We start from the raw sequence: 27,974 nt of genomic DNA, 5'->3' as shown, positions 1-27,974 counted from the left end.
CCTCTCTATCTTCTTTGCAACAAAAAAAATTAATAATAAAAACGCTGCCCCTCAATCCAAGTGTCTGGATCCTGTTTTGTGCTTAAAAGAGTAAAAACTAGAAACTAATACACTGACATTTTCAAAGAGTGACATTTGAAAGGAGTCTCACAAATCCCTCATCCCCACTTTTTAAGAAATACGCAAACATACTCACTCTCTTAATGTCATCTAGTGTGTTTATTTCTGGTGAAAGTCCACCATGAACACAAAGAAACTGTTGGTTTAAAAGTGCAGCAAGAGGGAGGCAATCAAAAGCTTCCATACAAGCATCATAGACTCTCTCTGAATACTTAATTTTACCTGTGGAGAAGAAAAAACAAATCATTAAGACTTACACAACATGAAGAAACTGCTTTATTGGTGCTTTCAAATTTAAAAACATTTTTATATGGCAAATACTAAAAATAGAAAAATGGCACATTTTAATAAGCTTAAAAATCAAGATATAGGCAGAGCTGATTCGAGAAAAATTCCTTTCCAAAACTTTAAACTTATACTTCCTTCTTCCTCCTCAAATATAAAATATGGACAAAGTTTTATAACCAGGGTGGATAAAAATCAATGATATTTTTAAAAAAATTAAAAATTGCACTGTTTTTATTTAAATCGGATTTTTTTTGATAAAATGCTTTTTGAGGGAAAAACCTATCTAAAGATAGTTTTAATTAAGATACATTATTGCTCAAAGATCTCTCTTCATGGAATAGGGATTATAAAGTCTAATTCTATAGTATGAGACAATATATTCATGTAAGTTTTAAGAAGTTTTGTAAATGAATTCCAATAGTTCATGGATCAGGGACCGAATCTTATGGGGTTCCAGGGACTTCTGTAGAAAGATTAACCTAAATAATTTATATCTACCCATGAGACTCAGTGCTCAGTCTAGAAGATAGCATCAGAGATGCTTAGTTTTGCAGTTCGTAAACTGTGGATTTGTGTCTCCAGAGATAACATGCTTGTTAACAGCAAAAATGGTTTTAGATAAATAAATATAGAGAGGTGAGAAGTAACAGACCTCAACCCTATTGTCCCTCTGCAAATTTGTGTACGCAGGCCGTAAGAGACCAGTTAGGGAATATTTTAATGAAGTTCCTCTACCTGTGGGTAAGACAGGCATGCGTGCAAAATGCAAACAGCGCAATAAAGAAATGCAAGGTTGCCCAAATGAAACAACATTATGAGAAGTTTTCCTTCTCAGGAGGAAGCTGCATTGAAGATGATGAAAGGAACATGTCTGACATGCAGAATCTTCAGGTTGGTATCCTTTTTTATTTCATACTTCTTTCTTAAGGACTACCTATCTTCCTTCTGGACTATTCTTGAATTCTCATGTTTGAGCAAAAAATATAATTGTTACTCTATGGTACTAGAGATGTGAAAAAAAATATCATTTTAGATGCAGTTGTGATAAAAAATAAATAGCTCAAATAGACAGATCTTCCTTTTACAACTTCACCTTTAAAGTAGTACTGAGTGTCAGTGAATGCAATGAGCAATACTAAATGAGCAGTATGGTAATAATTAAATAACTGCACTGATTTATTTTGTTTAGGAGAGTCCATCCTCAACATACAGGATTCTGAAGACTATCCACCTTCAAGATCACCATTATTTTATATAGTTTCAGAGTTATCTGAAAATAACAGTATTTCAGTCACATCATTTACATCACATAGCTATAGTATCACCTGTAGCAAAAAGAAAATATAATCTGCATCATCCAGAAACAACCATAGATAAGTTTCTGATAAGAAAAGATGGTTACTTACCTCTCGTAACTATTGTTCTTCGAGCTGTGTTGTACACGTCCATTACAATTAGGTGTGTGCGCACCATGTGCATGGACGTCGGAAACTTTACCCCTTAGCAGCTCCTGTCAGGACAGCAGGGGAGCCCCCTATGGCGGTGTATGTAGTACTCTGCCAGCCCGACCTACCTCAGTTCCTTCTTGCCATTGGTTCAGACAGAGGGGAAGGGGCGTGGGTATTGCAATGGACGTGAACAACACATCTTGAAGAATAGTTACGAGAGGTAAGTAACTGTCTTTTCTTCTTCGACTGATTGTTCACGTCCATTCCAATAAGGTGACTTGCATGCTTATCACTGGAGGAGGGTAGGAGTCATGGAATGATTGACTGAAGAACAGCTCTGCCGACCGCCGCATCATCTCTGGCCAGTTGGTTGACAGCACAGTGAGCTGTAAACGTGTGCACTGAGGACCAGGTGGTTGCCTTGCAGATCTCCTGGATAGGGACCTGAGCCAGAAAGGCAGTCGAAGATGCCTGTGCTCTGGTCAAATGGGCCGCAATCGCTAGGGATGAGACCTTGGCCATCTCATAGCATGTGCTAATGCGGTCTGTGAAGCAGGAAGATATGCGTTGTGCAGAGACTGGAAGGCCATGCATTCTATCGGCTGTGGCAACGAACAATTGGGTTGATTTGTGGAAAGGTTTTGTGCTCTTTATGTAGAACGCTAAGGCTTTTCGGACATCCAGAGTGTGTAGGCTGCGGTGTCTCAGGCTTATATGGGGTTTTGGAAAGAACACCAGCAGGCAAATGTCCTGTCCCATTTGGAATTGGGAGACTACCTTCGGAAGGAATTTGGTGTGCAGTATAAGCTGCACCTTGTCCTTATGAAACACCATGTAAGGTTTGGAAGTGAGAGCTCTCATCTTGGACATCCTCCTTGCCAATCTAATGGCCACCAGGAATGCCACCTTCCAAGAAAAGTAGAGGACGGAAGAAGTGGCCAGGGGCTCAAACGGAGGTCTAATGAGTTTGGAGAGGACCAGGTTCAGATTCCAGGTTGGAACTGGTGGGCGAGAATATGGGAAGACCCTCTCTGGCCCTTTGAGGAATTACCTGAACATGGGATTTGAAAACAAAAAGCGCCCAGACTCCCCTGGATGGAAAGCTGACATGGCCACCAGGTGCACTCGGATGGATGAAAGGGACAGACCCTGTTGCTTAAGGTGTAGGAGGTAGTCCAAAATAACTGGGATAGGAACCTGGAGTGGTTGAAGGCACTTGGGTTCACACCAGCAGGAAAACCTTTTCCTCTTTGCCAGATAGATAGTTCTAGTGGAAAGTTTCCTACTGCCGAGGAGAATCTGTCTCACTGATTGAGAGCACTGGCTCTCCATGGGATTTAGCCACGGAGTTTCCAAGCCATGAGATGCAGAGACTGAAGGTTCGGGTGGAGAAGGCATCCGTGATCCTGCGTGATCAGATCCGGGTAGAGGGGCAGGGCTATCGGGGTTTCTAGGACAGCTTTAGGAGGGGTCATGTACCAATGCTGCCACAGCCAGGATAGGGCAATCATGATTACCGTTGCCCTGTCCCTGCGAATTCTGAGAAGGACCTGGTGCACCAGCGGGATAGGAGGGAAGGCATACTTCAGCCCCTTGCCCCACGATATTAGGAACACGTCGGCAATCGAGCCTGGACTGTGGTTTTGGAATGAGCAGAACTGAGGGCACTGTGTGTTGCTCTTGGTGACAAAGAGGTCAACTTGGGGATAACCCCACCTTTGGAAGACTGACTGTATGATGTTCAATCTGACTGACCACTAGTGCACGTGATATGACCTGCTGAGACCACCATGCATTTCGTGAACACTCAGGGAGCTGTGGACAGGCCGAACGGGAGAACCATGAACTGGTAGTGATGTTGATTTATGACAAAGCGGAGAAAGCGGCAGTGCGCCGGATGGATGGTTACGTGGAAATAGGCATTCTTCATGTCAAGGGCAGCATACCAATCTTCCGGATCCAGTGATGGGATTACAGTGCTTAGGGAGACTATGCGGAACTGGAGTTTAACCATAAATTTGCGAAGTCCGCGAAGGTCTAAAATGGGTCAGAGAACCACCTTTGCCTTGGGGATTGGAAGTAACGGGAATAAAACCACTTTCCCCTTAGCTCCTGTAGAACCTCCTCCACTGCCCCTATCTCAAGGAGCAAACAGACCTCCTGCATAAGGAGTTGCTCATGAGAGGGTCCCTGAAGAGGGATGGGGAAAGTGGGTGGGAGGGAGGAGAACTGAAGGGAGTATCCCACCTGTACCATGTGTAGGACCCAGCCGTACGATATTATACGGGACCACGCATGGTAAAAGTGGGATAGCCAGTTTAAAAGCAGAGGGGATGGATCCGGATACTGGGTTGGTATACTGTCCTTGAGCGCGTCTTCAAAAACCTTGTTTCCGGGCTGGGGTTTATTCTGGCCTTTGTTAGGCATGTTATTCTGCTGTCTACACCTGTTGTTTCTGCCACATCTTCAATATGGCTCCTGCCTGGAGCGGCGTTGATACTGCCTCTGCTGCGGAGGCTGAGGCCTGAAGGGCTTTCTCTGGGTTGAAGGCGTATGCATCCCTAGTGACTTCAGGGTGGCCTTAGAGTCCTTAAGGCCATGCAGCCTGGAGTCTGTTTGCTCCGAGAAAAGGCCCAAGCCTCTGGAAGGTGTTCTGGACCTCTGGAGGGAGGCCTGACACCTGGAGCCACGCTGAGCGTCACATAATTGCCCCCGAAGCAATGGTTCTTGCCGCAGTGGCAGCTGAATCGAGGGAGGCTTGTAGCAAAGTCTTAACCACCACTTTTCCTTTCTCGATTAACACAGCAACTCTGAGTGCAAGTCCTGAGGCAAGCAATCCTTAAACTTGGACACGGTTGTCGAAGAGTTGAAGTTACGTCTATTAAGGATCGCCTGTGTAGCAACTTGGAATGGCATCGCATGGAGTGCCCAGACCTGGAGGTTCTGGAGATGATGCCCTGTTGCTGATAGTAGGCCCATGGGGTCCAGAAAGGCCACTGACCCAGAGGAGGCCACTGTGGTTGCCATGCTGAGTGGGACACTCTGCTGGCCGCAGGTTGATGTCTGCTATAGCTGGAGCGACCGGAGTTGGCCTTGGAGCTGGAGGATGCCAAACGGAGAGGACCAGGGTGGTGCCGAATGTTGAGTGGCTGTATGGTGCCACGAGGTGCGAGCCGGGGAGCGGTGCCTGGCTGACCGGGACCACGAAAGGTACTGGGGAGTCTTGGGACTGGGATCAGTGCCTCTCACTCAGTGCCGGTGAGATTGCTAGTACTGCGCTCCAGTGCCGGGTGACTGATGGTGTCGTGGACTGGCATGTAGTCGCCCGCGGGTACATTTGCCTCCAGTGCCATAATCTTGCATTGGGTTCCAGGTACTGGGGAGTAGCGGGACGCCAAACTCGAATGGGAGTGAGCAGTGCTGAGACGGTGACTTTGAGCAGCGCACCACTGCCAGCTTCCCTCTGGACTACACCCTCTTAGGCGGTGCCGGAGGCTTCTCCCTGCACGGGAGGTGATGTGGCGCCAATAGCTCAATGAGGTCTTGCGCTGCCTCGAAAGTGTCAGGCGTGGAGGGGTGCTTCAGGACCTCCTCCAGACATTCATCGGCACTGAACTCGCTGGGTACTGGACTCAACAGGGCCTGTGGCGCAGGAGTTGACAGTGCCAGTTCTTGGCTCGGGCCCGCAACCTGTCTTTGTGTGCCGGGAGCCTCTCTGAGTGCCTTGGCAGCTCTTTGGGGAGAGCACCCTCTTTCTCCTTTCTTGTGACGCTTAGTTGGTGCTGGAGAGGTCAGCCAGTGCCGAGGTTGGTCATCTCGTCTCGGTGTTGGCGATTTGCGTTGCCAGGGCACTTTGCACCAAGCAAGCCAGGCCTGGTGCCGGTCGGTCTGAGGCTGGTGGTTGTAACGCAGCCTCCATGAGCAACTGCTTAAGGTGAAAGTCTTTCTTTCTTAGTGTGCAGTTTGAAGACCTTGCAGATTTTGCAGCACTCTGCCTGATGAGCCTCTCCTAGACACCAGACACAGGAGTCATGGGGGTCGCTATTGAGCACAGACTTGCAGCACGTGGCACAAGCTTTGAAACCCTGGGCTTGCAGCATCCTCCCCAGACCAAGACTGGTGCTGGAACTAGCTTCCAGACACCTGAATAAATTGGTATTTAACTAACTGATAACTATCTAAAAACAACTCTAACTAGAAGACTAAAAGGCTAAGGGATCACTCTCGAGCGAGAGAGAACGTTCCAACGCCACCACGGATGGTAAGAAGGAACCAAAGGGGGGTCAGGCCAGGAGGGTGCTATATACACCGTCATAAGGGCACCTCTCTAGGGGGCTCCCCTGCATCTCGACAGGAGTTACTAAGGGAAGAAGTTTCCGACATCCATGCTCGCAGTGCACGCACACCTAATTGGAATGAATGAACAATCACTCAAAGAAGAACCAGCAGATTACAAAAAAAAGAGGTAATTGATGAAAAAACTGCCCCGTCTGTTTATGAAACAAACTCTCCTTTCCGTATGATTGCGAACCCACATTTCATTTATATGGTTCAGTCATTAAGACCAGGCTACAGTTCACCCAACAGCGCAGATGTCGCAGGCAAATTGCTGGATAAAGTGTATGAAAGAGAAATCGAGTGGTGTGCAAAAGGTCTAGAGCGTAAAATTGTTAACTTGAGTCTTGATGGGTGAAGCAATGTCCACGATGATCCTGTATGTGCTTGTGTGACTATAGAAGAAGGGAATGTCTTCCTTACAGAAACAACTGATACATCAGGAAATGCACACACAACAGAATATTTACAAGTAGCAGTAAAAGCTATAACAAACTGTGGGGAAAAATTAAAATGTCTAGTATGCAGCTTGGTCACAGACAATGCTGCAAATGTATCCAAGATGACAAGAAATTATTTAGAAGAGAGTGCTAAGCTACTAACATATGGTTGCAGTGCTCATTTGATGCACTTCCTAGTCAAAGACTTCAGTTCCAAATTGAGAAATCGTTTGGGACCTGAAAAAGCAGGAAAGCTTGTTTTTCTTTTCCAGATTATGAACAAAAAGGAAAATGAAGGTGAAGATGACTGAGCTGCAGAAGCCAATATTTTAAGTTTCTCATGTTGATGTGACTAACCTAGTTGATTTATTTTTTTTTAAATATTTCATTTAACTATTTTAGTTTAAAACAATTTTAACAAAAACAAACCTGATTTTAAAAAAACTTGAATATTTAAATTCAAAAATGAATATGCTTATTTTGTTAAAATATTATGTTTGTTGAAGAAAAAATCCAGAATATATAACATTGCTGTTTTAGTTAAATAAAACAATTTAAATGTCTATCTGGTGGTATTCTCCTCCTAATACAGCATGGCATGAAGATCCTCCAGATACTGATGATTAACCAGCTGAATTGGAGATAGATATTTATGAAGTCATTGGGAGGTGAACTGCTTCAATCACCTTTGATAAATGAAATAACCAAACAATCATTCATTTTCTGATATAGCTGTAAAACTAATCTGAAAAGTTTTCAAAATAAATCATTTAAAAAATGTATAGTGTGTATCTTCTAAAAATGAAACCTACATCTATTTCTGAGCTATGAAGAATATGTATTAAGGTTATAACAACCAACAAGAATGCACTTTTATGTAGAAATCCATGATTAAATCGAGTCTTCCTAACTAGTGATTTAAATCAATTTGATCTAAATCATGACTTAAATTAATTTGATCTAAATCAAATTCACCCTGGTTATAACTATTTTTAAAAGTGTTAAATAATCCTGAAAAGTGAAAATAATTTAAAATCATGCAGTACAGTCTACTATGTAAAATAATAAGGTATAAATGGTGAGTTTCAGATCTTTTAGTGACAAGGCCAAAGATTTTTGTGCTGATTTTCCACATATATTTCCATAAAAATTAAACCTCAAAAGATTTTAAAAGCTGCCTGGATAGAATATACAAATAGACTATAAGATGTACTTTTACAGAGTCCAGTTCTGCACACACTTGCTCCCTCCACGCTTATATTTGCTCGTAGTTCCATTTAAGTCAACATAACTATGCAGGAGAATGTTTGCAGGAGCAGTCCCTTAACAGCATTTTCAGATATTTTTCTCAAGAGATAATTGTAACACAGAATGGAAAATACTAGTTTGGTAGTAACCCAATACTATATTCCTGTACGGTACTTACATTCTTGCTTAAAGGTAAAATATTCCGTGAGGTGTCTACATTCATGGTTGCCTCTCAAAAGAAATAATGTATTTGGATACAGAATCTTCAAGACCCATAAGTATAACACACACTGTTCAAAAACAAAGGTATCCAATGATAAAACAAATTAATTACAATAATTTTTATAGAAAAGTTGCTAACAACAAAAACACTGTTCCCTTACAAAGTAAAAGAACATTAATAATGGCTTCAAACATGTGCCACTCAAGGTACTATTTCAAATATTGACAGTGAGGATAATTTCATAACATTGCTCTCCTGATTCAGATGACAAATTCAGCAAGCAAGTTTTTACTTTCCTCAAAAAACAGTTAAAAACAGGCCTCAGGAAAAATACGTACTTCATTGGATGTTCACTAATAAAAAGATACTGACATTTAGTTTATCTGTGGAGACATCTATTGTTCATATAATCTGACCTCAAAGTAAAGATTCTAGAGATTATTTGGCAGAGTAACAGAGTTTTGTTGCGGTTTTTTGGTAAAAACTGAAGCAATGACAGAAAAAAGCTTACATTTAAAACAGCTATATCTAGAACACCTAGAGATTATTCTGCTCTTTTTATTTTTAAAAACAATTTGTTAATAAACATTAGTGATTTAGCAAAGTTGGAATTAATTCTTATTCAATTATCAGACTTAGTATACAGTGACATCACAGTAATGAGCTTTTATTTTACCATGCAATTACAGGAAGAAACATACCGTATATACTCGTTCATTAGCCCGTTCGTTTATAAGCCGATCCCCCAAAATGGATAGGTAAAAATAGCAAAAACTGTACGACCCTTTCATAAGCCGACCCTATACTTCAGGGGTTGGAAAATTTTGGCTCCCAGCCCATCAGGGTAAGCCGCTGGCAGGTCAGGACATTTTGTTTACTTGGAGCGTCTGCAGGCATGGAGCCCCTCAGCTCCCTGTGGTCGTCGTTCGCTGTTTCCAGCCAATGGGAGCGGCGAACCGCGGCCACAGGGAGCTGAGGGGATCCATGCCTGCAGATGCTCCAGGTAAACAAAACGACAATGTATTAGATATTCAATTCAATGATTCCATAGAGCAGGGTCAGGAACCTTTCAGAAGTGGTGTGCCAAGTCTTCATTTATTCACAGTATTTTAGGGTTTCACATGCCAATAATACATTTTACATTTACAGGGGATGGCGGATGGAACCCCAGACTGGCAGCAGGCTGAACAAAGTGGCGGCTGGGACCCCAGGCCAGTAGCAGGCTGAACGGCTCAGCCCGCTACCGGTCTGGGGTTCTGTCCATCCAGGCTGACAGCAGGCTGAGCGCGGCAGGCGGCCGGTACCCTGGCTGGCAGCGGCATGCCACGGTAAATCAGCTCGTGTGCCATAGATTGCCGACCTCTGTCAGAGAGTTTAAAATCATCAAATTTTGCTGTAGATCCTTTTATAAGCCGACCCCCGCTCTTTGATGTGTCACTTTTTTTACCAAAAATGTTCAGCTTATGAATGAGTATATACGGTACTCCCTCTATTTTCAGAAGACCATTGGGGGAAAAACTCCTTTAATTTAAGATCCATTACTACCTAAAACAAGAACGCTGACAATCTGGGGCTTACAGTTTGTTTATTATTCTAATGCACTTTTTAGACCGAGCATAGAGGAAAAAATAAATTTCAAACTACACCAACCTGATGTAGAGGCTATTTTTATTTGATTTTTTTCTTTTAAAGACTAAGAACAAGTCTAAATCTATCATTCGCTCTAATCTCCTATTTAAAAACAAAAACAAAAACAGTTTTTTGGGGAAAAGCAAGCGTGTATTCACACATAAAAAGGATACTTCAAATTTTTTTAAAAGATACATTTACTGTAAAATATATTCCAAAATACTTTAACCTAAAGAAAGAACCCAAAGATTAATTCAAATATCTGACAGCAGAACAACCCTTAACAGAAAGAAAGATGTATATTAAACAAAACTACCTGCCAGTCTTTCAATATTTCCATAGCTATAAGTTGTTCTACTGTATTTCAAAGAATATTAACACTTTATTAATGCTTCCCAGCCAGCAGTCCAGTTTGCAACAAAGGAAGTACTAACAAAAGGAAATACTGACAGTTTGTAACAAAGGACGTACTAATCAACAGATAAGCTTAGAGGCTAAAGACTTTTACAAATTTAAAAAGTAAATATTATTCACTAAGTAAATTTGTACATTAAATGAGCAAATAAATATTAGTAAGAGAAGAGACTGGCAAAACGGTAGCTTCCTTTTGATTCTTTAGTCATTTATATGCATTTAGGAGTTATTTAACCAAGCCATTGGAAATTTGCACTTTAATGTCAATTCATGCAGTAGTAAAAATACATTTCCCTATACAGCAGACAGTATGTACAAAACCAAAAAAGTCCCTTTCAATAACACACAATTGTTGTAGTAGTACCTTTTCTGCTTTTCTACCTTTTTTTGTTTTAAAATAAGTGCGGGGTGGCCCAGTATGACTCACAAAACTCTTAATGCCACCTTATTTTTAATATGGAAGTGCAGTAGAGATAATTTACAGGTCAACTTCATCTTGATCCAATAGCTTGGATTACCTTTATGCTTGAACCATTAGCTTTCACAGGACTCGCCCTTCGATATTAAAAGTTAGGGCCATCTGTCTATACTGTATAAAGTGGGTTCTGCCTTCAGGCTCCTGTCTGAGTGCTTGTCAAGGTTCCTTCCCTACTCTGAACTTTAGGGTACATATGTGGGGACCTGCATGGACACTTCTAAGCTTAATTACCAGCTTAGATCTGGTATCACTGCCACCATTCACAAGCACTCCCTTCCTTGGGTAGCCTCGAGAAACTTCCCCAATTTCCTGGTGAACACAGATCCAAACCCCTTGGATCTTACAAAGAGAAATTAACCATCTCCCTTCCTTTCTCCCACCAACTCCTGGAGGATTCAGATCTAACCCCCTTGGATTTAAAAAACAAGGAAAAATCAATCAAGAATTAAGAAAAAAAGGCTTTTATTAAAGAAAAGAAAGGTAAAAGAAAACCCTCTGGGAGAGATTAGCATACCAGCTACTCTCACAGACAACAGATTCAAAAACACAGAGGATGTTCCCCTGGGCAAAAACTTTAATACACACAAGAATACCCAAATTTGATAATACCCTTAATGGTACCAAGATAAGTTACAAAGAAAATAAACAAACCTATTTATCCCTTTCTAAAACTTACTACTCTGATAAGAGGCTGGTTCCTTGATCTTTTTCACTCCGGCTGAAACTGAAACTCTAAACAAAAGAAAACTTCCCTCCTTCCTTTTGAAACATCTTGTTCCCTCATTGGTTCCTCTGGTCAGGTGTCAGCTAGGCTAGGTGAACTTCTTAACCCTTTACAGGTAAAAGAGGCATTAACCCTTAACTATCTGTTTATGACAGTGCTATTGCAGCACTCAAATGGGTTAGGTGGATAGAAAGACACCTAGATTGTCAGGCTCAACAGGTAGTGATCAATGGCTCGATCTCTAGTTGGCAGCTGGTGTCAAGCGGAGTGCCCCAAGGGTCAGCCCTTGGGCCGGTTTTGTTCAACATCTTTATTAATGATCTGGATGATGGGATTAATTGCACCTTCAGCAAGTTCGCAGATGACACTAAGCTGGGGGGGAGAGGTAGATATCCTGGAGGGTAGGGATAGGGTCCAGAGTGATCTAGACAAATTGGAGGATTGGGCCAAAAGAGATCTGATGAGGTTCAACAAGGACAAGTGCAGAGTCTTGCACTTAGGAAGGAAGAATCCCATGCACCGCTACAGGCTGGGGATTGACTGGCTAAGCGACAGTTCTGCAAAAAAAGACCTGGGCATTACAGTGGACAAGAAGCTGGTTACGAATCAGCAGTGTGCCCTTGTTGCCAAGAAGGCCAACGGCATATTGGACTGTATTAGTAGGAGCAACTGCCAACAGATTGAGGGAAGTGATTACTCCCCTCTATTAGACACTGATGAGGCCACACCTGGAGTATTGTGCCCAGTTTTTGGTCCCCTACTACAGAAGGGATGTGGACAAACTCAAGAGAGTCCAGCGGAGGGCAACAAAAATTATTAGGGGGCTAGGGCACATGACTTATGAGGAGAGGCTGAGGGAACTGGGCTTGTTTCGTCTGCAGAAGTGAAGGGGGGGGGGGATTTGATAGCAGCCTTCAACTACCTGAAGGGAGGGTTCCAAAAGGATGGAGCTAGGCTGTTCTCGGTGGTAGCACATGACAGAACAAGAAGCAATGGTCTCAAGTTTCAGTGGGGGAGGTCTAGGTTGGATATTAGGAAACATTATTTCACTAGGAGAGTGATGAAGCACTGGAATGGGTTACCTAGCGAGGTGGTGGAATCTCCATCCTTAGAGGTTTTTAAGGCCCGGCTTGACAAAACCTTGGCTGGGATGATTTAATTGGTATTGGTCCTGCTTTGAGCAGGAGGTTGGACTAGATGACCTCCTGAGGTCTCTTCCAACCCTACTCTTCTATGATTCTAAGGACTATGTATTCCTGCTCTAGGCTAAGGTTTTATTTTCACACTCGAAAGAGTTCTTCTGACCTTAAGTCTATGAGTTACTGAAATACACATGCTTCAAAATGAAGTCTTTGAGAATAGGTCTCTGAGCACAAAATTAAAATAAAGACCAAGCATTTTTCTATCAGGGACTGAACATTTTATTTACCAAAGATTACAGACACAACAAGCTAAGAGATTTAAAAGTGATCAAAAACATAACATTTTTTAAAAGACCCAGATCAAACTGGATATAAGCTGTTGGATAACCAACAGACTACCACAGGAATTTCAGAGGTGGAGGTGATTTTAATATATTTTTCCATCCTTTGCATAGGTCCACAAAGCATAGCCCTCCCATGCTCTTGCAGCAATCCTGCTCCAGTCAAATACCCAACTATGAACTGTGCTGATCCATTAGCAGCCACTCTGTACAGCAATGAATCAGGCAAGTCATTCTATGGGAAAAAGGAAAGTCTTTTTATGAACTACTGAGTGTTTTTTTAAAGATTATACTAGCTAATATCACAAGCATATTAATAAGAAAAATAGTCCCCAATGCCTATGGGGATAAAATGAGTCTGCTTTTATTAAATACTGAATATAGTCCCATCTCCAAAGCATTTCATAGCTCTTGTAGTTGTAAAGCTTGAATAAGGTCCAATGTTTTAAGATACATTGTTTCCAGATGTTCTGCAAGGATGCAAATACAGCCTTCACATCTGTCAAGAACAATGTTTACATTATACGCAGAAGTATTTCTGTAATCAACCAAAACAGGTCATGAAGATTCAAGGAATGCTGTGGGGAGCGTCTTTCATTTTAGCTTTTCTTTATATGTTGATTTCTGAGGCATCACTGTATTATCTTTTGCTTATTATACCTAACAAAGCAAAACAGCTCTGTGCACACACCTGAATGGTACACATATGCGTACTGCTTCTGAAACATTACAATTTTAAAACACTACAAAATAGCATGCATCATGCCCTAGCACAGGACTACTTAAAAAGCAATGCTCACAAATATATTCACAACTTAATGTATGTCAATTTTTTTTTTAAATTAACTTTAAAATTTAAAGACACTGTCAAGTTAAATTCTAAATTTAATCTACCATCCAACTCTTTCTGGACCAATTCTCCAAAACTTCCAAACTCCTGGACCAATGAAACTTGAAAGAATTATGTTCTTATGTTCTAATTTCAGAATCAACAGGATACATACAACATACTTAGTGCCCCTGGCTACATGTTAATAGAGCAGCATAGATTGTGAACGCTACAGATGCCCTACAGTCCATCCTCTGCAAAGATGGCTATGGGAAGGCAGGAAAATCAGTAGAGCTCCTGGTTACATAAGAACAGCCGTACTGGGTCAGACCAAAAGTCCATCTAGCCCAGTATCCTGTCTACCGACAGTGGCCAATGCCAAGTGCCCCAGAGGGAGTGAATCTAACAGGTAATGATCAAGTGATCTCTCTCCTGCCATCCATCTCCACCCTCTGACAAACACAGTCTCGGGAAACCATTCCTTACCCATCCTGGCTAATTGCCATTAATGGACTTAAACTCCATAAATTTATCCAGTTCTCTTTTAAACGCTGTTATAGTCAAAAGTTCCAAAAGGGCAGGCTGAGGCACTAGTCAGTATCTCTTGGTCAACAGGTCTTTGGGATGGGATGAAGCATGGCAAGGAAGAATTCACATTCAGAGGTCAGAAGAACTGTGTATTTTACAAGAAGATAAAAAATGTTTTCTTACAGTAACGTTTAGGACAGAACAAATTAATGTATACAGTTACCTCTATACTAAAATAGCCTCTGTCTACATAGTCACCAAGGAAGAGGTATCTTGTATTAGCTGGTGATCCTCCAACTTCAAACAGCTTCATTAGATCGAAGAACTGGCCATGAATATCACCACACACTGAAACAAAAATACTGTTTAAATGAACAAGAAGTCTCTTATTTATGGAAAATATGACAAATTTATAAACTAACTACAGAGATACAACATATTTTCCTAAAGAAAGGTTAATTCTTCTTGGCTGGTAAACACTAAACATAGCCTTTACACTAAATTTGGTATTTCCTACTTGTCAGCAAAAAACAAAAAAAAATCCCATTTATTATTTTTATAGTTCAAAAAAGCTTATCAAAACATATTTTACATGTAAAACTAACTGATTTTTTAAACAAAGGAAGTTTTACCAGCAATTAGTGAATTGAACTGATTATTTCTGGTCACCAAGTTTGTCAATCTCCTCCTACTTCATTTTTATTGATAGATTGGGAGAGGAAGACAAGCTCTCCTGCTTTTTTTTTCAATTCCCAATTGGTTTCTCAACTCTGAATGAGCTATTCATTGAAGTGAACCAGTTGAATAAACTGAAATGAAGACAGTATTCTCTCTATACCTGCAGAAGAGGTGACTGCTATTAAAAGCTGGTTTAACAATTCAACAAACTCTGGTTCCAAGTAATTAGTCAATGACTTCCACTAGTTCAATAGATTGGCAGCAAACATGTACTACTAAATTATTTTTTTAATTTAATTGTAATGGTTTAATAAGAGTATAATAAGTTTGACCTAAACATAGGTTAAATTGAATTTGAAATCATCAACAGGTTTATTTTTAAAAGAAAAATGTATTTAATTTAAACGTTAAAAATGTCTGAAAAAAATCCCATAAATAATCAATTTGTATTCACTCTGAATGGCAGCTATATAATGTAAATAGTATATTTTCTATCTGGTTACTTGTGCTTTAAAAATAAAAAAGTTTAAAAGATTAAAGTATCTTTATCCAAGCCAAATATGGTCTGTGACTGGGTCAGAGCCTGAAAGCATTACAGTATCTTTTCAAAAACAAAAGTCATTTCAAACTTTCCAACTGGATCAGGTCCTATCTATTGTACTAAATTATACACAACAGTTTTATCAGGTTGGTCTCAACCTGTTTGAGTTAAGACTACCGAGAGATCACCACATTTTACATGAAAACTTGGATTCTTAGGGCAAAACAATCATGAATATTCCTCATTCACAACTCCTGTTCAAAATATTTGTTTCAGCAAATGGATGCTCTAGCATCATTCCACAAATTTTAGACTGCAATTCCAATCTTCTCTTTGAAGCTCATTTTTCTCTTCTGGATTATTACATCTTTTAGTAACATTTATTATTGTTATAATGATTACAAAAACTGCTTTGCCTGTTGACATTGTATTAACAGTCCTACTGCTTTTCCCAAACATGTTTTATTCCTTCCTTTCTTCCACATCATTTTTTGATTCAACATTATGTTGAGAACTCAAGGAGAACGATACAAAAGCAGTTCTGAGGGAAAGTTCAATATGATTGTTATGATAAAGATTTCTTTACATTTATTTTCCCTCCAAGAAAAGGCCTTCTAATTAAAATGATGTGAAATTTTTACTTTAAGCATCAAAGAAATAAATTAAAGGTATTACCTGTAATTGGAGCTTCAACTTCTATCATTGTTTTCTCTCTTCGTAGAATTGCAGCACCCTCATTGATGATTCTAAGTGCAATTTCTTCATCTACCCGACCTTCTTTTACTAAGTGGTTCTTCAAAATGTCAACCCGAGGTTTTCCATCTATATCAAACACTTCTTCAGATGTCAAGCGATGTGTTGGTGGAAAAGGGACAGCTAAAATTTAAAGAGGCGAGGAATATCAATATTAGTAACAATTAGTTTCTTTAAAAATACACTGGATGTAAACAGAGCAGAACTGAACTATAGCTTCCATGCAAAGTGGGATAACATTTACCAAATGTGTTTTTTACATTTACACATTTTGATATCACTGTGACACAGTGGGATATGTCTACATCAAATTATTAATTCAGTCATGTACTATCTATGGAAATACTGGACACTGTAACTGCACAAGTCTGGACATGCCCAGACAGCAGCAGTGCCTGAGAAAGGTGTTTGACACTTCACTGAAGGACTATCCCTAAACCACCAAACAGCAATGTGAGGACATCAATTTAGATTGTGTCAATTACTGGCGCACCCCCATGGAGCAATGGTCTCTCTAGAGGGGCCCACAAAAACAGACAAGCATGACTGGTGAGGCTGAAGCTTCTCAACATGACAGCACGTCAAAGAGATGGAGGACTAATGTAGGGGCAGGGTCCTGACCACCTCCACACAAGGACGTAAGGAGCACACCTTAGGAAGGGCAAAAAAGAATTTGAAGAACAGCTAGCCAAAGATTCAAAAAGTAATAGCAAAAAAAATTTTTAAGTATATCAGAAGCAGGAAGCCTGCTTCAAAACCAGTGGGGCAACTGTCTGATCAAGAAGCACTCAAGGACGATAAGGCCATTGCAGAAAAATGAAATGAATTCTTTGCATTGGTCTTCAAGACTGAGGATGTGAGGGAGATTCCCAAACCTGAGCCATTCTTTTTAGGTGACAAATCTGAGGAACTGTCTTAGACTGAGGTGTCATTAGAGGAGGTTGTGGAACAAATTGATGAACTAATCAGTAATAAGTCACCAGGATCACACAGTAGTCATCCAAGAGTTCTGAAGGAACTCAAATGTAAAATTATAGAACTACTAACTGTGGCATGTAATCTATAGTTTAAATCAGCTTCTGTACTAGATGACTGAAGAGTATCTTATGTGACACCAATTTTTTTTAAAAAGGATCCAGAGGTGATGCCAGCAATTATAAGCCAGTAAGCCTAACTTCAGTACCAGGCAAATTGGCTGAAACGATAATAAAGAACAAAATTACCAGACACATAGATGAACATGATTTGTTGGGGAAGAGCCAACATGGTTTTTGTAAATGGAAATCACGCCTCACCAATTTACTAGAATTCTTTGAGGGAGTCAACAAGCATGTGGACAAGGGGAATCTTTTACCTAGATTTTCAGATTTTGACAAGATCCCTCACCAAAGGCTCTTAAGCAAAGTAAACGGTCAGGGGATAAGGGGGAAGGTGCTCTCATGCATTAGTAACTGGTTAAAAAGATATGAAACAAAGGGTAGAAATAAATGGTCAATTTTCAGAATGGAGAGAGGTAAATAGTAGTGTTCCCCAAAGGTCTGTACTGGGACCAGTACTGTTCAACATATTCATAAATGATCTGGAAAAAGAGGTAAACAGTTGGGTGGCAAAATTTGCAGATTATATAAAACTACTCAAGATAATTAAGTCCAAAGCAGACTGCAAGGAGTTACAAAGGGATCTCACAAAACTGGGTGACTGGATAACTAAATGGCAGGTGAAATTCAACGTTGATAAATGCAAAGTAATGCACATTGGAAAACATAACCCCAACTATACATATAAAGTGAAATATAAATATAAAACTATACAGGTAAATTAGCTGTTAACACTCAAGAAAGATCTTGGAGTCATTGTGGATAGTTCTCTGAAAACATCCACTCAATGTGCAGCAACAATGAAAAAAGCAAACAATGTTGGGAATCATTAAGAAAGGGACAGATAAGAAGACAGAAAATATCATCTTGCCTCTATATAAATCCATGCCACGCCCACATCTTGAACACTGTGTACAGATGTGGTCATCCCATCTCAAAGATACATTGGAGTTGGAAAATGTACAGAAAGGGGCAAGAAAAATTATATGGGATATGAAATAGCTTCTGTATGAGGAGCAATTAATAAGACTGGGACTTTTCAGCTTGGAAAAAAGACAGCTAAGGGGGGATATGCTAGAGGCCTAAAAAATCATGACAGGTGTGAGAAAGAAATAAGGACGTTATTTACTCCTTCTCATAACACAAGAACTAGGAGTCACCCAATGAAATTAATAGGCAACAGATTGAAAGTAAACAAAAAGGAAATATTTCTTTGCACAATACACAGTCAACCTGTGGAATTCTTTGCCAGAGGATGTTGTGAAGGCCAAGACTATAACAGGGTTCAAAAAAGTACTAGATAAATTCATGGAGGATAGGTCCATCAATGGCTATTAGCCAGGATGGACAGGGAACATGTCCCTAGCCTCTATTTGCCAGAAGCTGGGAATGGGCAACAGGGGATGGATCACTTGATGATTATCTGTTCTGTTCATTCCCTATGAAGCACCTGGCATTGACCACTGTTGGAAGACAGCATACTGGGCCAGATGGACCTTTGGTATGGTCGTTCTTATATTCTTATGACTTGCAAGGAAGAGAGGACAGGACGGACTCTGCCCAGCTTGAAATGCTGCGGAACCTCAGGCTCACAGAAAAAGTGAGCTCAGACTAAGGAATAGTATATTTCAGGACTTGTGTTATTTTCAAAGATCTGTAACTCTGAGTGATTTAAAAGTAAAATCGACATGGTTAAGAAAATCCTTTGTTATGCCTGTGTTCCTTGCTTTCCCTGCCATGTAGTCCCTGAAGGGGTTAAACTAGAAATCCAGAATACTTACAATCTAGGTGGAACCCAGAGGGCGCACATGCAAGCGACTCAAGCAGCTCAGAGGGGTTCAAACAACCATTTCAAGGTCTAGGGCAATTTAATTTAATTTAGGGCAGCTGTACGAAGGCATCCTACATTCCAAGTTAGGGCTCTACCAAATTCACGGCCGTGAAAACAGGGTCTCCCCCGTGAAATCTGGTCTTTTGTGTACTTTTACCCTATATTATACAGATTCCCCGGGGGAAGACCAGCATTTCTCAAACTGGGGGTCCCAACACAAAAGCGGGTCACGGGGTGGGGGGAATCCTAAGATTATTGTAGGGAGGTCATCGTATTGCCCCAATTACTTCTGCACCTACTGTTGGCAGCGGCACTGCCTTCAGAACTGGGTGGCTGGAGAGCGGTGGCTGCTGGCTGGGTGCCCAGCTCTGAAGGCAGTACCCCGCCAGCAGCCGTGCAAAGGGTGCCATACCATGCCACCCTTACTTCTGCACTGCGGCCTTTAGAGATAGTGGCAGCTGCTGGCTGAGGACCCAGTTCTGAAGGCCACAACAGAGAAGTAACAGTGGAAATACCATACCATGTCATCCCTACTTCTGCGCTGCTGCTAGCAGTGGCACTGCCTTCAGAGCTGAGCTCCCAGCCAGCAGCTACAATTCTCTCAGCCAGCTGGATCAAACAGAGAATGTATTTTTTTGCCAAGCCCACACAACAGAAACTTTCCACTCTAAACTCTTAGATATAAGCTGCTATAACTCCTTCTTTCCCTCCCCTCCCAAGTCCCTTCCTACCCTCCTTTTCCTATTTATGTTTTTTCCTATTTTTCTACTGTAACTCCAATCCTAATGTGTTACGTCTATGTAGTGTTGTTTGGTTTTGTATTATCTGGTTGTGCAGCTCTGATGAGTTGTAAAACTGCATAATTCTACTGGAGACCCTACAAAGCATGTGGTATTTGGAAACATATCCCAGCAGTACATTATTTAACTTTTTCAATTTTTTATGTTCTCATATAATAAGTCAATACAAAAATATCTCAAAAAATAGAAAAAAACAAAATAGTCAGAAAAATAGGATTGTACAGGACCATCACCTTATGGCTTGCCTGAGCTAGAATAACTTTGGCACGAAGACAAAAACTACTTTCAGGATCAGTAAACTCTTCCAAGCACTGGATCTGAACTAGTGATCAGAAAGAATAACTAATTTGATCCCTAAAATATATCAGTATTGAAATTTTTAGTCAACATGATTTTCTATATGCATTTTTAGAAAGTGATTCCAAAATGAACAAGCAGACAAAGGACAAATCAAGTAAATACAGACAAACAGGCAGAATGGGGACTAAAAAATAAGAAATGGCTATTAACCTGTTCTGTAACTGTTGTTGCTCGAAATGTGTTGCACACGTCCATTCCACTTCAGGTGTGTGTGCATCCAGTGTACTGTTGTAGGAGATTTTCTCTCAGTAGTACACATGGGGGCAGTGCATATGCCCGCTACTGCCTCACACTGTTGTGCAATGGTAAAAGGCAGAGCCACCCCCAACTCAAACCCCACCCCACATCATCTTCTTACCAGAAAGACTCCAATATAGAGGAGAACAAGGGTGCGTATCATGGAATGCACACATGCTACACATCTTGAACATGTACGGAAACAATAACCGTTTCTTCAAATAATTGCAAATGTTCATTCCTCTGCAGGTGACTCACAGGTAATTCTATCTGGAGGTTGGATCGGAACCTTAATAAGGATTGGAGAATCACACATCCGAACCTGGCATCATCTCAAGATTGCTGAGAGATGGTGTGATATGGGACAAACGTATGCTCTGAAGACCATGTTGCAGCTTTACAAATGATCAGGATAGGCACTTGAGCTAGGAAGACCACCAAGACCACACGAGATCTTCTTGAATGTGCTATTACTCTGCTTGGTATAGCTACATTGGCCAAGTTGTAACGCAAGCATATACAGGAGAATATCCAACATGAGATCTTCTGAGAAGAGACAGAATCCCTTCATCCTGTCTGCAACTGCAACAAATAATTTGGAGGACAATCTACACTGTTAGAATTCTATTTGGACAGAACCAAACATCCTCCTGACACCGAAAGTGCGTAATCTCTCCTTGTCCTTATGGGCTTGAGGATCTGTAAATAAATAAAATAGATATGTTGCCCGACTCAAATGGAAAAGAGACATACCATTTTTGTAAGAAACTTTGGATGGGGGAATAGATAAACCGTGTCCTTGTAGAAGACAACGTATGGAAGTCCATACATTACAGCGTGTAATTCACCTACTCTCCTGGATGAGTGATTGCCACTATGAAGGCCACCTTCATTGAGAGATGCAACAAGGAACAGGGTAGCTAAGGGCTCAAAGGGAGGACCCATTAGTCTTGTCAAAACAAGGTTCAAGTCCCAAGAGAAGGATCATCTACCTGAGGGCACAACCTTTCCAGACCCTTCGAAAAACATATTGACACAGAACTGGAAAAACAAGAACAATCATCAGTTGGACGGTGAAAGGCCAAAATAACTGCTAGATGGACTTTGATGGAACTAATGGGCCAAACCTTGTTGTTTTATTGGTAACAGTGTGGCTGCTTACTGAGTGCCCAGCTTCCGCAGTGCAGAAGTAAGGGTGGCAATACCATACTAGCAACCAGGGGAGTTTGAGAGGGAATTTGTGGGAGGGAGTCATAATATAACAGCTATGGTGAGGAAGGGCTGCATCGCCAGTGCCAACGCTGCTCCTGTCTCTTCCACCTGTGCCTGTATCCAGACAGACAACCTAACCATGGATGCCTCTACCTAGGTCCTGGTTTGGATTTGCAAAGATTGTGGGCTACATTTCCCACTCACAGAAAGCCAGGTTCGGGGGACCATCCAGTGTGAAAGATGCCTGCTGGTGGAATCTCTCAGGAAGCAAATGGGAGAGCTACAGGAGGAGGTTGCTAGGCTGAGGAGCATCCAGGCCCATGAGGAATTCCTTGAGAGCATTCATATGGACACATGCAAGGCTGAGGAAGCTATCCAGCTACAGAGGACTGCTGTCACATCACTGGGGGAAGAGGGTATGGTTCTGTCACAGGGAAGACACTGCCTGCTGGTTACTTCTGGCATCAGGCAGTGCTTCACCCCTACTTCCAACCCACCCACCATGGTGATAGAAAACTGCTATGCTGCCCTGGCAACAAGCGATGAGGAATCACCCCCGAAAGTAGAGGAGGAGAAGCCATGTAACCCCAAGACTGGGAAGACTGCAGCCACCTCTCCCAGGAGAAAACGTAGGGAAGTGGTGGTTGGTGACTCTCTTCTGAATGGGATGGAGGCACCCATCTGTCACCCTGACATGGCATCCCAGGCGGCATGCTGCCTGCCAGAGGCCCATATCCGAGATGTTATGGAGGGATTGTCAAGGATCATCTGGCCCTCTTACTACTACCCCACTTTACTCATCCATGTGGGCACTAATGATACTGTGAGGTATGACTCTCAGTAGATCACAAGTGACTACAGGGCTCTGGAAGTAAGCGTGACGGAGTCTGGAACACAGGTGGTGTTCTCTTCAATCCTTCCGGTCAAGGGTAGGGGCCCAGATGGATCCTGGAGGCGCATGCTTGGCTGCGAGGATGGTGTCACCATGAGGGCTTTGGCTTCCTTGACCACAGGATGCTGTTCCAGGAAGGACTGCTAAGCAGAGATGGGGTCCACCTATCGAGGAAGGGGAAGAGCATATTTGGATCTAGGCTGGCTAATCTTGTGAGGAGGGCTTTAAAACTAGGTTTGAAGGGGGCAGGTAACCAAAGCCCACACAGGTAAGTTAAAAACATGGAGACCTGAGAGAAGGGTAGGAATTTGGACGAGCATGGGCTGTTATAGCAGGGATAAAGGAGAGATAAGACAGAATAGGGGTGGAGGGAAAGAATCAAATCAGTATCTTAAGATGTCTGTATACTAATGTGAGAAGTGTGGGAATAAGCAGGAAGAACTCGAAATGCCAGAAAATAAATACAGCTACAACATAAATTGACCTGGTGGGATAATACACATGATTGGAATATTGGTACAGAAGGGTACAGCTTGCTCAGGAAGAACAGTCGGGGGGAAAGGGAGGTGTTGCCTTATGCATTAAAAATGTATACACTTGGACTGAAGTCAAGCTGGAAATAGGAGACAGATTTGTTGAAAGTCTCTGAGTAAGGCTAAAAGGAGTAAAAAACAAGGATGATGTCATGCTAAGGGTCTACTACAGACCACCTAACCAGGAAGAAGAGGTGGATGATGCTTTTTTTAAGCAACTAACAAAATCATCCATAGCACAGGACTTGATGGTAATGGGGGACTTCAACTAGCCAGACATGTTGGGAAAATAACACAGCAAGGCACAGATTATCTAACAAGTTCTTGTAATATACTGGAGACAATTTTTAATTTCAGAAGGTGGAGAAAGCTACTGGGGCTGTTCTAGATTTAATTTTGACAAATAGGGAGGAACTGGATGAGATTCTGAAAGTGGAAGGCAGTTTGGGTGAAAGTGATCATGAAATGGTAGAGTTCATGATTTTAAGGAATGGTAGGAGAGAGAACAGCAAAATAAAGACAATGTATTTCAGGAAGGCAGACTTTAGCAAACTCAGGGAGTTGGCAGGTAAGATCCCATGGGAAGCAAGTCTAAGGAGAAAAACAATTAAAGACAGTTTGCAGTTTTTCAAAGCCCTCGTCCAGACTAACCCGCGGCATCGGCGGGTTAAAATCGATTGCTCGGGGATCGATATGTCGCGTCTAGTCTGGACGCGGTGTATCGATCCCCGAGCGCGCTTACATCGATTCCGGAACTCCATCAATCCGAACGGAGTTCCGGAATCGACACGGAGAGCCGCGGACATCGATGCAGCGCCGTCCAGACTGGTGAGTACCTCGATTTTAGAAATTCGACTTCAGCTACGTTATTCTCGTAGCTGAAGTTGCGTATCTAAAATCGATTTTAATTCCTAGTCTGGACGTGGCCAAAGAGACATTATTAAGGGCACAAGAGCAAACTATCCCACTGCGTAGGAAAGATATGAAGCATAGCAAGAGGACATTAACCAGGAGATCTTCAATAATCTGAAACTCAAAGAGTCCTACAAAAAGTGGAAACTAGGTCAAATTACAAAGGATGAATATAAACAAATAACTCAAGTATATAGGCACAAAATTTGAAAGGCCAAGGCACAAAACGAGCTCAAACTAGCTAGAGACATAAAGGGTAATAAGGAAACATTCTACAAATACATTAGAAGCAAGAGGCAGACCAAGGACAGGGCAGACCCATTACTCAATGGGGGGGAACAACAACAGAAAATGTGGAAATGGCAGAGGTACTTAATGACTTGTTTGGTTTGGTTTCAAGGTTGGTGGTAATTGGATATCTAACAGTGAATGCCAGTGAAAATGAGGTAGGATCAGAGGCTAAAATAGGGAAGGAACAAAGACTGGCACTGTATTTGTCCTTTTTCAATCTATAAAAGGGGAAATAAGGACAACCCGCGGAAATACAGACCAGCCCGATTAATTTCTGTACCTGGAAAGATAATGGAGAAAATAATAAAGCAATCAATTTGCAAACATCTAGAAGATAATAAGGTGATAAGTAACAGTCAGCATGGATTTGTAAAGAACAAATCACGTCAAACCAACCTGATAACCTGTCAAAGAAAGCTAACAAGCCTTGTGAATATGGGGAAAGCAGTAGACATGGTAGATCTGGACTTTAGTAAAGCTTTTGATACGTCTCACATGACCTTCTCATAAACAAACTAGGGAAATGCAACCTAGATGGAGCTACTATACAGTGGGTGCATAAATGGTTGGAAAACCATTCCCAGAGAGCAGTTATCAGTGGTTCACAGTCATGTTGGAAGGGCATAACGAGTGGGGTGCCACAGGGATCAGTTCTGGGTCTGGTTCTGTTCAATATCTTCATCAATGATTTAGATAATGGCACAGAGAGTACACTTATAAAGTCTGTGGACGATACCGAGCTGGGAGGGGTTGCAAGTGCTTTGGAGGATAGGATAATAACTCAAAATTATCTGGACAATTTGGAGAAATGATCTGAAGTAAATAGGATGAAATTCAATATGGACAAATGCAAAGTACTCCACTTAGGAAGGAAAAATCAGTTGCACACATACAAAATAGGAAATGACTACCGAGGAAGGAGTAATGTGGAAAGGGACCTGGGGGTCATAGTGGACCACAAGCTAAATATGAATCAACACTGTAACTCTATTGCAAAAAAAAGTAATCATTCAGGGATGTATTAGTAGGAATGTTGTAAGCAAGACACAAGAAGTAATTCTTCAGTTCTACTCTGCCCTGATTAGGCCTCAATTGGAGTACTGTGTCCAGTTGTGCGCACCATGTTTCAGGAAAGAAGTGAACAAATTGGAGAAAGTCCAGAGAAGAGCAACAAAAATGATTAAAGGTCTAGAAAACATGCTCTCTGAGGAAAGATTGAAAAAAAATGAGTTCGTTTGGTCTGGAAAAGAGAAGACTGAGAGGGCACATGATAACAGTTCTCAAGTACATAAAAAGTTGTTACAAGGAAGAGGGAGAAGAATTGTTCTTATTAACCTCCGAGGATAGGACAAGAAGCAACGGACTAAAATTGCAGCAAGGGAGGTTTAGGCTGGACATTAGGAAAAACTTCCTGTCAGGGTGGTTAAGCACTGGAATAAATTGCCTAGGGAAGTTGTGGAATCTCCATCATTGGAGATTTTTAAGAGTGGGTTAGACAAACACCTGTCAGGAATGGTCTAGATCAGGGGTCCCCGATACGGTCCCCGTGGGCACCATGGCGCCTGCCGTGGCATTTATGTGAGCCCGCCTACTGGCCGCAGGAAAAGCGGCTGCCAAAATGCCGCCAAGAAGCAGCAATGTCAAGAAGTGCTGCCGCCGAAATGCCGCTGATTTTTGGTGGTGATGGCTCTTGATGACACTACGTCTCAGCAGCATTTCGGCAGTGATGCCTGTTGGCGTTGCCGCTTCTCGGTGGCATTTCGGCAGCTGCTTGCCCGGCAGCCACACTCCTGGGCAGCTAGTCATCAGGCGCCCGCCACACTGAAAAGGTTGGGGACCACTGGTCTAGATAATACTTAGTTCTGCCGTGAGTGCAGGGGATTGGACTAGATGATCTCTCAAGCCTTCCAGTCGTACGATTCTATGATACCATGTCATCCTTGCTGCTGCTGTTAGGGACTCTGCCTTCAGACCTGGGCTCCCAGCCAGCAGCCGACACTTTCCGGCTGCCCAGCTCTGAAGGCAGCACCTCCACCAGCAGCAGTGCAGAAGTAAGTGTAGCAGTACCACAACCCCCACTACAATATCCTTGGGACCCCCGCCCACATATCCCCCCCCCCTCCTTTTTGGGTCAGGACACCTACAATTACAACACTGTGAAATTTCAGATTTAAAAAGCTCAAATCATGAAATTTATTATTTAAAAATCCCATGACCACAAAATTGACCAAAATGGACCCTGAATTTGGTAGGGCCCTAATTACAGATATTGTGTATTTGTTTACCCTCAAAAGTTAAGATTTCTATTCCAAAACAAAATACTTAAAACTCTATAAAAACATTCCTTGAGTCAGTTTCCGTTAACTCAGTTTTTAGATCAGTAGCAGCACATCACTGCATTTCTGTAAGTTTTATGTGATGAGAAAAGAGGTGAATCAATGGAATAATTGATGCAGAAATAATGTATGAATCTCCTAACTGAAATGAAATTGCATTTGATGCTGAACTTGCTTTTTTTTGCTTTTAGAAAACCAATGATTTTTTTCTTCATTAAAGACTCAAAAACAGAAGGACTCTGAAAATCTTGCTTTAAGCAGCTGTACCAAATTTAGCACTATTTTTTGTGAAATGACCTAACATAGCCATAAATGCTTTGTTTTGCTTTTCATGTCTGTTTCTTTTAGAATATGGGTAATTAGATTTCCTTTGCAAGAAGAAAAATCACACTGTTCAAAATTCAATACAGTTAATATATTTTAGCAATGAAAAATCACTTTACAAAGTTTCCTTTTAGTTCAGCACAAGATAGTTGTTTAAACTGATTTTGTAAATAGAAGTCAACTGTTCAGATGAGAAATGAAACTTTTTAGAAAAATCTATTTAAATGTGGGAATTCTGACTAGCTTATCAAGAGTGTGGCAAGGATCTTCTCTTGAAGGCATCTTGCTCATGACCTAAATTAGGGGTTATTAACTTGATTTTTACCTGTCATTTTATAAAGGAAAATATGACTGTGCATTTATTTGTTTTTTGCTCATCTTTCACAAAATTAACATTTGTTGAGTAAAATGACTAAATAAAACATATTAAAATTATACTAAAAGTGACAAAAAGACCACAATTCTTATGAAATGCCGTAACAGAACATCAGACGCTACTTTTGTGAGTAAAGGAGAATATCCTTTATAGAGGGAAATAAGAATAAGTAATCTGAATACAAATGTTTTGGCTCAATCCCATCATTCTCACCATAAAAGTTATTTTTATATATACTTTACATACACACAAACTACTTTAAAAAAACATTATTAAGGTTGCAAAGCCAAGCACTCAAAAGTTAGGAAATGCCAGAATTCAAGGTGTCTGTGCAAACTTGATTCATACCTCTTTTTGCATATGCATCATACAGTCTTTAAAAGGTTCCATGATCACATCCTACTTCCCCCCTACAGGACCTTCGCCTTATTCAACACACAGGATGGACAGTGCTCCCTTAGTGAATATTTAATATTTTGTTTTATTCCCCTTGTCCAGTGCGTGGCCCTAAGCCTTATTTACTGCAGAGTATTAAACCCTGCTCCAAAACCGTTACTGATTCCCTCATGCACTTCTCTGTGGCACACATCACCACAGAATCTGAGTAGCTCACA

The 27,974-nt window shown here is 41.4% G+C and overlaps 1 protein-coding gene across 14 annotated transcripts in view; it reads right to left on the bottom strand.

The window, feature by feature from the left end:
* PPP3CB (protein phosphatase 3 catalytic subunit beta) overlaps positions 1-27,974 on the bottom strand; it is a 107,639-nt gene that overhangs the window by 67,468 nt on the left and 12,197 nt on the right. For all 14 annotated transcript variants that reach the window (XR_004001254.1, XR_004001253.1, XR_004001258.1 and 11 more), the window contains exons 2-5: positions 16,082-16,282; positions 14,411-14,535; positions 8,058-8,169; positions 197-342 (exon numbers count right to left, since the gene is read on the bottom strand). Coding sequence is in view for 5 of the 14 variants with exons in the window: in XM_030569470.1 (XP_030425330.1) it covers positions 197-342; positions 8,058-8,169; positions 14,411-14,535; positions 16,082-16,282 (584 nt within the window). In the remaining 9 variants the exon portion in view is untranslated. The remainder of the gene's footprint in view (positions 1-196; positions 343-8,057; positions 8,170-14,410; positions 14,536-16,081; positions 16,283-27,974) is intronic.

Source organism: Gopherus evgoodei, chromosome 7, assembly GCF_007399415.2.
Source record: "Gopherus evgoodei ecotype Sinaloan lineage chromosome 7, rGopEvg1_v1.p, whole genome shotgun sequence".
NCBI lineage: Eukaryota > Metazoa > Chordata > Testudines > Testudinidae > Gopherus > Gopherus evgoodei.
Note: the sequence above shows the minus strand (reverse complement) of the source record. Positions and strands in the feature narration are given on the sequence as shown.